General features: G+C 45.6%; 1 protein-coding gene across 1 annotated transcript; it reads right to left on the bottom strand.

Annotated features, from left to right (window-relative positions):
- Positions 1–2,601: 2,601 nt before the first annotated feature.
- On the bottom strand, positions 2,602–8,983 carry LAG3 (lymphocyte activating 3). Its single transcript, XM_085324625.1, has 8 exons — positions 8,929–8,983; positions 8,579–8,750; positions 8,172–8,401; positions 7,642–7,899; positions 7,146–7,439; positions 6,380–6,670; positions 5,999–6,114; positions 2,602–2,833 (listed from the first exon to the last, which is right to left on the bottom strand). Exons 1-8 carry the CDS (start codon positions 8,981–8,983, stop codon positions 2,723–2,725), a joined length of 1,527 nt encoding a protein of 508 aa, XP_085180751.1. The 3' UTR covers positions 2,602–2,722.
- Positions 8,984–9,671: the final 688 nt, after the last annotated feature.

Raw genomic sequence — 9,671 nt, forward strand, 5'->3', positions numbered from 1 at the left:
GGAATGATCCTGTAACAGTGTGAGTGAGAAAGGTCTGCAGTGGGCTAGAAAGTGGCTGAGAGGTGGAAAGCGAGGAGTAGAGTTAAACTACCAGTTGTTATCAGAGGCAGCAGTGGAGACCAAAAGCATCTGCATTAAGACATGAGTTTCTAGTGTTCATGTAAGCAAGCAGCAAGAAGGCCAAATCTATACATGACACGAAGCTATTTAAATTTCTCAGGAGATGAGAGAATGACAAGAGCTTTGGAGACATCTGAGAAAGCTCCTTGGTAACAGGAAGGCCAATAAAATTCAGCATCGCTGTTTGCAACGTCAAGTAGCTGGAACGAAAATGTAAACTGTGTAAATATTTCTAGGCTTCGCTTTATTGTAACTGTACCAGGTCAGGGAAGAGCCCTAGGCATCTTGATACATAAGTTCATAGAGGACACAGTGAACTGCTCAGTAAGAACTCAGTGCTGTTCAGTGGGGAACTGCAATCAGAAGAGCAAACAAGGCATCAGGAGTTGTGATGGGTAGAGTGGAAGCAGAGAACGCAGGGGATGTTATTACACCTTTGAGTAAATCAGCAGTGTTCCCTCATCTGGCTTCTCTGGGCTATTCCAGAGCAGGGACTCGAAGGAGAGTTGCCAATACATAGAAATGAGTCTGGATAAACTGTTAAGGAGAAAGTCCCCCAAATCTGGGATTTTTACCTGAAAAGCAGTGAGTTGGTGGGGGGGTAGGCAATAAGAAAGAAGAGATGTGATATAAGGTTATAAAACAATGACTGGCCACAAGAAGGTAGATTGGGAACCTCTTCTTCCAGTCTATGTAATGTGAGAAAAGAAATCAGTTGATGAAAGTGGAAATCTTTGAATTCAAAACTGGAAAAGGAACAATTTTCACATGACGTGTAAGCAGGCCCTAGAACTCATTGCCAGGGGAAGCCAGAGTTCAAAAAAACAGGATTAAAAGAAAGATCAGGAACGTATTTGAGTAATATGAACATCCAGGCTTATAATAGGTAATTCTCAAAGTATTAGCTACAGGAAGGGAGAGCATCTCATTACATATGAGAAAAAAAGAGTAAACTGTTGTCAGGCTCTGAGGGAATCTAACCCCAGTGGGAAATTCCTCTTCTCTGTCTCTGAAGCATCTAGATCAGGACACCAGCAGAGAGAAGCAGCTGCACTTGATCGATCACTCCAGCCCAGAAAAAAAATGTGGCAACCTGTATCATGTTACAGGAAAAAGCCTAGTACCAGGCTAGATCCCTCTTCCTCTCTGATCTCTATCCTTCTGCCAATCCCACCTAAACTTTCAATGTCTGCCACAAATTGTGTGAGACAATTCAAACAAACTGTTCAGTCCTCTGATACATTTCTCCAGAACTCAGTGGAGCACTGAATATCGTATTCAGTAAAATTTATGACTGACTGAATAGCTAAACAGCTGTGGGGTACGTATGTGCTATTCGGAGTGGGTTAGTTAGGACTTCTTGAGTGGTGCTCCAGTACTTGCAGTGAGGTGAGGGCTGTACAGCAAGAAGACTTGTTTATGTGTCTGCTGAAATAATGAAAAGTTGGCCTGGTAGTGAGGCCTTCTACGGAAGTCAATGGAAGTTCTCATCCTAAATATTAGGAATTTAATTTTTGGATGAATGCCTTCTTGCTTAAGAAGTCACATCCCAGTGTGAACCATATGGCCAGACAACAGAAGCTATGCATAACATTCTACTAGTGAGAATTTCTTCTCAGATGGCACACCACGAATGTTCAAGAGTTACATAGCAGCCCTCTGTAACTGTTTAGCAAAGAAATGAAGAGAATTCTCTAATTAGATGAAACCTTAATACATTGAGAGTAGTGGGAGATGGGATCTGACAGGCTCACTCTTATATCTGATGAGAGTGATGGAGATCTCTAACATCAATGGAAGATCCGTAATGAAAACGGGGTAAGGACCGAGAATGAATGAATGAGCAGGGAGTCACACAGGGGAAAAAATGACACAGCAGCAGAATAAAAAGGAGAGACTGAATTTGTTATTCTTTCTTCTCTGCTGGCATTTAATTTCACCTTCCCTCCTCCGCCCAGTGTCAGAAATTATCAGTCAACTTCACTGAAGTAGAAAGAGAAGGCAGCAGACTTCTTAGAAGCCACTTCACACAGACACAGAGATACACCCAACACTATCAGTAGGCACGATCCTCCACAAGCACACACCGGGGCCAAAGGGTTTTTGACTGACTGATTTATTGGAGATTCTAAAATAAATTGTTAATAGAATAAAAATCTCAAAATGTGCAATGTGTGCAGTCCTCTGTGTGGTCCCCTCTGCCACTGAATGAGTGCAAGAGCAGGCCAGTGTGGGGAGAGGGAGAGGACAGTGGGCAGCAGGGAAGAAAACACCAGCTGGCTACAGAAGAGCTAGTTTGCAGCCATCTCATCCATTTAAAAAGAGAGAGAAGAGAGAAGTGAAACAAGCAGGCAATAGCTGCTGGTTCCAATAGCTCCAAAGCTTTTGTGCTGCCTGCTACCTTACTGCTGCAGGGACTCTCATCTTGCCCTTGGTGTGCAACTTCCAGCCTCTCAGCAGGTTCAGAGCTCCCATGGCATCCTGTTATGTTCATGCCACCCCTAGACCCTCCTGAAAGGTCTGCATGGTGCCCATCTCTCTGTAGCATGGCACACAGAGTCTCATTTCCCCATGCAGACTGGGCCTGGCATCCCTGCTCCCATCAACACTCAGTCTGCTGGATCTGTTCTTCCTGCTTCTCCTCCATCTCCTTCTTCCTCGGCACATTGACTGCAACTATCCCTTCCAGCGCTGGGAAGGCAGGAGATCGTGCCTGAAAGGAAGGAAAGGGGCAATATCAGTGATGGGAGGGATGTAGACTGGCCCTAGTCAGGGCTTCCCCTTGCCACAGGAGACAGACCTACTACTCAAAAACACAAGGCTCCCATTCCCTCCTAGAGCCAGGGAAGGACTTAATTCCTGCTCTGTGACATGTGCGCCTTCCTCTGGGGAAGGATGTTTTGATATTACCCTCTCTGATGTGTAATGGGCATCAGGAGTAGTAAAGACAGGACGCATTTAAGAGAGAGCAAAGAAGAATCAAGGAAATGGTTGGGCCATTAGTTGGGTATGCCAGATTTTCGAATACCTTTTCAGAGAGAGAATAAATAAAAGCATGAAGGTAAATGGGAAGTGAGATAAGAACCAATTAAAGATAGATCTACTTTGCCTCCTTGTTTTAACAAGAGGATTTCTAGACAAGGAATAAGAGATAGGTCTAATGGCTCCTGGTGACAAAGTAAATGGTGTCGTTCGAACTACTAATACAACTGGAAAAATAAGATTAGTGGAAGAACTGTGTGGTAGCTCCAGTCTTGACTAAGAGGAAGAGACTGGGGTAGTGCTGACAGGTTTCTGGCATGCTATAGAGAATTGATAAGCACAGAATCAGTTGTGGGGCCACTCATTAATGCCACAGAAAGTGTGAAGGTACAAATGAGTTCTGTACATGATACAAAGTTGAGGAGCATCATTTGGAAGAAAGAGAATGAAAATATCACCCAAGAACCAGATATTTTAGGGGAATGGAACAGTAAGATGAATGACAGAGTGAATGAAATGCAAAAGTACCAGCTGCAAGGTGGCCCCTCTTCTGTCCTGGACAGCATTACTTTAAGCATAATAGGGATTTTCAGTTTGGGCCCTTTCCAAGAAATTAAGTAAAAGACATCTACAGCACAACTACTCAGGAAAGGTATCCCTTGCTGACAAAGGAAAACATTGAAGCAAAAATTTGCCATACAAGTTGTTTGCAGAGAAAAAGCATAAAACCTGCAGAGAAACAGCCTGACTTATTTTCTTTTCTTCTTTCTTTTTTTTTTTTTTTTTCGGTGGCATGCTGGGGAGGGGTCAGTCGTAGCTTGCTCTTCTGTAATAATAAAGGCTAGGCATAAGACAAGATGCTGGAACAAGCTGAGCAAATAAAGAGCAACAACAGACACTCATGGAAGTCAGTGTCTAGAGACTGGTGGGTAAAAACTGATACTGGTCCTGGCAGAGCTGCAAGAGATGTTTTGAAATGTGGGAAAAGATGCCGTTACTGCTTCCCTCAGAAATTTACCTCAGAGGAGTAAGGAAGAAGTTTGTGTAATCTTTTTTAGAGATGACCGCAAAAATGAGTGAGAATGCTGGAGCAGCTAGATGCCAAGACAGAGAAGGATAACAGACACCCACTTCTCTCCCACTGTCTATTAGAATCACCTGAGCAAAAGGCTGCTGCCTTGGTCTGCTTTGAGGACCCCTGTTATCTTCCTACCACTGCTCAGCTAGTATTCGTTTCAGAATACAGGGTCCATCCAAGTAGAGACAGTGAGAAAGGTGGTGAGATGAGTTTTCTTCTGTGCAAAATTGAGTTTCCTTGAGAGAACCCTAAAAGATGCTTTTGAAAAGGGAAAGCTGCCAGGGAACTCAGATGAGAGATAATGTGGCTGCCCCCTTGTGCTCACATTTCCTCCTCTGGGCCAGAGACACTAACCAAACATCATGGCAGGATGAGTTTTCTTCTGTGCAAAATTGAGTTTCCTTGAGAGAACCCTAAAAGATGCTTTCGAAAAAGGAAAGCTGCCAGGGAACTCGGACGAGAGATGTGGCTTGACGATGTGGCTGCCCCCTTGTGCTCACATTTCCTTCTCTGGGCCAGAGACACTAACCAAACATCATGCCCTTGGATTTACTGGATTTTCCTTCTTCTTGTGCCACCTTGGCACAAAATGGCAGTTTCTTAATAGGAACATGGTATAGGAGATAAAAGCAATGTATAGAGCCTGGGCCATGGAAAGAAAGACAATACCAACCATTTGAGATATTCTTTCCTCAAGAAACAGTTCACATGCCAATATAAGGCTTAGGAAATATGGTGGGTTTTGTTGTTTTTGTTGGACAACAAACTTTACTGCTTCACTGAAGGTGAGGTATTTTTCTGCATGGGGAAGGGATTGACCAAAGCTCAAGATTTTTTTAGAAGAAGAATTTTTTGCAAATAAATTTATCCCATCAAAATCCCTGCTTTTAAACATTCCTGCTTTGGAGACCTCAGCACTACTTCAGAATGGTCTTGAATGTTTAGGATTTGAAATCCTACTGTCTTCTGTGATATTTAGATTTAGAGGCACAGGCTTCTAAATGCAATGCCTTTTCTGATTTTTTTTTCTTGTAGTCTGGAGAAGGGAATTGGCACCAGTGTGGCAAACTGAGCATGTAACATCAAATCAGTTGAGTTAGGTGGAGAAGGTCAGGTTCTAGAAGAGCTACATGGCAGAAATGGTGACATGAATTAATTCTAGGAAATGTAACACAACACTCTGGAAAGAACTAGTCCAAACTCTTTGCATAAATGCTGAAGCTTTAAATGGAATAATGTTCCTCAGGGCAGGTAGTGGGGAAGCAAGTGGAAAATCTCTGGTTAGCACAGGAGAGATCTTGAGAACTTTATATACAAAGACAGACAGAGAGGTCTGGAAGCAAGAGGTCCTGGCACAAGCAGTGTTTTGAAAGCTCCTGGGCCTTTTTATGGAACAGTAACCTCTGTTTTATCAACGTAGCCAGATAAAGATAGAGAAAGGATAACTACAAAAGCTTGGAAATAACCCCTCCTCTTTAAGCATAGCTTGATGTCTGTAAGGGTAAATGAGAAATTCTTCAGGATTGGGCTGTGATTGTCCCCCCTTACCACCCCTGTGAGACCTCTGATGTGCTCCCCAGCACCAGTCAAACTCTGGGGTTAGCCACACCTGCCAATGCCCAGGATAAAACTTTGACATCATATGCATGACACCCTCAGCAGGGTGCCCGAGCTCCATGCCTCATAGGTGTCCTCAACCATCCTCCTGCTGCCATGTCCTCAAGACACTACATAGCTGACTCTAGAAGTACCAAGAAGAGGGTCAAATAAGGCGTGATGTACAAGAAAGCTGCTAGAAATGGGGTTATGCATACTTACCCTTTTCTGTAGGGCCAGAGCCAGAACACAGACTGTAAGCAGGAGGAAGAGGGTGATTGTGAGCCCAAAAGTAACCTGCCCACTAAAGATAATGGGACGGCTGGAGACCTGGGCACCTGTGAGGAGGAACTACAGTTAGGAAGGAGGGGAAGGTTGAGTTTTTACTGAAACAAGACTGGGACTGCAGAGAGGCAAACTAGGAAAGGGTACAAGGAATTGGGAGGAGCAAACAAAGGAATTGATGACTGTTAAGTCAGGATGGTGATAAGGTGAGATCTATATAGTCAAAAATCAGAAGGATAGGTTGAGACTGAGAGAAGAGAAGGCACCAGATCACTGAACAGGGTAAGAAGAAGGAATGGGGTATAGGGGAGACAGTACCCGTGATCTGCAGTCCATATTCCACTGCTCCCAGTCTGCCTTCTGGGCCATGTACACTGCATTCCCATGTGCCTATATCCTTCTGTGATACTTGTGGTATTTCCAAGGTAGGGCCTGTCAGGGATCCGTGGCCCTCTGGGTTATGGGAGGTGGCCACAGCCAGCTTGTTGTTAGTGGGAGATGAGTTGAGGCGCTTCCACTGGAAGCGTTCATGTCCCCGGGGGTGTGTGATGCTACAAATGAGCAGCAAGCGAGACCCCTCAGAAACCGGTCCTTGGATGCTTGGGGTGACTGAAGCAAAGGAAAAAAATAACTTCAGAAAAAACAACAGGATGTCCCACACAATAGCACAGTTCGTTAGAGCATGGTGCTAATAATGCCAAGGTCATGGGTTCAATTTCCGTATGGACCATTCATTTGAGTGTTGGACTAGATGATCTCCAGAGGTCCCTTCCAACCTTACCAATTCTATGACTCTATGACATCCCCTCCTCCTCCCTCCTTTTTCTATGGCACTTGTCTTTCATTACCTCTTCTAATTTATTTTCTTTTTCTGCCTCAGTCCTCAAGAAGAATAATCAAGTTACCCAGGAAAACACTCCCTTCAACAGAATCCAGTGCAATGCAATGCCCTAGTTTCCTACCCTGTGGTGGGAACCTATGAACAGGAGCAACCTACACTCACTGGGCTGACGTGCAGCGAGGTTTATCTGCAAGTAGTGAGGGACCCCAAAGGGACCATGCACCTTCATGTCTCTCTCCTCACCTGTAACCACTGCCAAGGTCACGTCCCTGCTAATTGTCTTCCTGCCAACAGAGACAGCACAACGGTACTGCCCCGCATCACCTGAACCCACCACAGAAAGGTGAAGGGGAAAGCTTCTGCTACTCCAAATCTTGGAGAAGCCCCAGTCTTCCAAGTGTCCTCCTGCAAGCCGAATCCAGTGGGCTTTGACTCCATTGATTCCAAAGGCACTGGGTAGGTAGCTCAGAGTGCATGGTAGGTCAGCTGCAGAGCCAGCTGCAGCATAGACTATAGGGTTGATTGGGCCATCAAAACCTGAGTGAGAGAGAGCACAGTGTGAGATGGTGAATGGAAAGAGCCCTGCAGGGAGGTGAGGGATTCTAGCAGAAGGGATTCTAGCCAGGGAGGTAGGGACAGAGTGGGAGCTGGGAAGCTGGAGTTGCTGGGGTTAGTCAGTGACCACTGCAACAGGAGCTACTGGGGGATGCTGGAGCGGCAAGGCAGAGGCGGAACTCACCTAGAATTTGCAAGTTGTGTGTGGCGGAAATGATCTCATTGTCAGAGTATCTGAGCTGGCAGTGCCAGTGGCCTGAGTCACTCACGGATGGCCGGAGGATGGAGAGAGCCCCATGAAAGGAGCAGAGAGTCCCAGAGGTGGGGACCAGTTGTCCATTGTGGAACCAGCGTGTCTCTACAAGGCTGGCCCGGTGACTAGAGTTACAGCTCAGTAACAGAGGCTCATTTTCTACCACAAACCCAGGAGGACTGAGGGTTACTGCAACAAAAAGAAAGGGGAGGGAGAAGGCTAATTTCGCAGGCTGACCACCAAACCTTCTCTCTGTGCCTCTAGTGTCCTAGCTTTGTCCATCAGCCAGCCTTCTCTCCAGAGCTCTGACAGCAGACAAAACAAAGCTGTGAGCATTCAGGGGGCTGCTTCTCATGCTAACGCACTGCAGCAAACAGCGTATCCCCACCCCACCCTTACAAGCTCCCTGGTAGCAAACTCAATGTTCTCCGTGGTCTCTTCTGAGACCCATCTTCTCCTACCTGTTACCACACCCAGCTCCACCTGGCAGTTCTGGACCTCCTTGTTGTTGTAAACCACCTGTGCCTCATACCACCCAGCATCCTCACTCCTGACTGGGTCGATTCGCAGGGAGAAATTGCCATTGCGTAAAGCAGGGTCCTGGACTGACACCCGGGGCCTCATGGGCAGGGCCATCTTCCGGAGGCCTGTGTACTCCACCTCCAACACCATGTGTGGCTCCTGATGGGTACTAGGAATGAGACAGTGAGTAAGTATGTGCCAGAAGGAAATAAGATATTAAGGGCAGAGGCAGAACTTTAGGGATCAGAAAGGCGGTAATGTGGGAAAGGAGGAAAGAGACTCAAAGACTCTCCCACCCTCTTCGCACTTCCCACAAAGACACAGGAACATTTTTGCCAGGATGTACCTTCCCCCATGCCGCTTCCACAACACAGATGTCTTGTCGGATAGCTGTTTCCAGCTATTCTTCAGCTTTTTAGGGCTCAGGTAGCAAGGCAGCACAACTGAACTCCCCTCTCTGGCCCACACTTTCTGTTCCCTCTTTTCTTCCTCTGCTTCTCCTGGTAGGATGTGGCCAGCTATAACAAGACAGAGGACTGAGCAAAGGATGAGACTAACAAAGTAGAAGACCATATCTGGCCACCTATAGTGTGGACAGAAGGGAATGAATAACACAGAGGTGTTAGGGACAAAGAAACACCCAGACAAAGCTTACTGAGCTACCCTGCCCTCCCTGATATGTTCAACCCCTCTTACCACTGAAAACCAGCAGAGTGAAGGCAAGAAACAGCAACATGGACACCGGCCTCATGGTGGCATCCAGAAGAAATGAGGGACAGTGTCTTCACGCTCAGTTCAATGCTTGATCAAGTCCAAAGCTTTAAGATACGAGCAAAAATGAGGCATGGACAAACAAGATGTTAGTGTGGGTGGATGAACTGAGTGGGGCTTGCTGGGCTTACTTGCTCCCACACTCTCTCTCTTTCTGATAAAAGCTTTTCCCTAGATGCCCTTATATTGCGGGTGGGCAGCTAATTTCCTCACATCACTAAGAAGATGCGTCACAACCAAGGAACCAATTAAGTCTGAGGCACGTGAAGATAGAACTGAAGCCAGCAAGAGAGAGAGCAGGGAGGGGCCAGAGACACTGTTCTAAGCATCTTTTAGTGGAAACTCTTTGGGTTGCTGTTGTTTTTCTTACAAGTTTCGCTTCTACATAGACAGTGGAAAAAGTGTAAAAGACACTTCCCAGCAAGTGCCCTTCATGTTTTTCTTTCATCTCTTACCTTTTTTGGTTTGATTTTTCTGCCTGTCACAGCTTATCTCAATTAATTGTTTCAAGGCTTTTCATAATGTCTTGGTCTTTTTTCTTTTCTTTCTTTTCTTTTTCTTTTTTTTCTTCCTTAATTCCTCAAATGTGGCTGATTTCTTGGCTTCTCATTGGTCAATTCACAGAGAGCATGAAAAAAGTAATAGTGACAAGCAAGGAAAGTAACAAA

This window comes from Rhea americana, unplaced genomic scaffold, assembly GCF_003343005.1.
Source record: "Rhea americana isolate MKP2758 unplaced genomic scaffold, rheAme1 scaffold_92, whole genome shotgun sequence".
Classification (NCBI taxonomy): Eukaryota; Metazoa; Chordata; class Aves; order Rheiformes; family Rheidae; genus Rhea; species Rhea americana.

Coding starts and splice junctions, on each gene's coding strand:
- LAG3 (XM_085324625.1), bottom strand. CDS start 8,983: ATGAGGCCGGTGTCCATGTTGCTGTTTCTTGCCTTCACTCTGCTGGTT. Junction 7,440..7,641: donor ACACAACTTGCAAATTCTAG/GTGAGTTCCGCC, acceptor TCTCTCACTCAG/GTTTTGATGGCCCAATCAAC. Junction 6,671..7,145: donor GACCTTGGCAGTGGTTACAG/GTGAGGAGAGAG, acceptor CCTTTGCTTCAG/TCACCCCAAGCATCCAAGGA.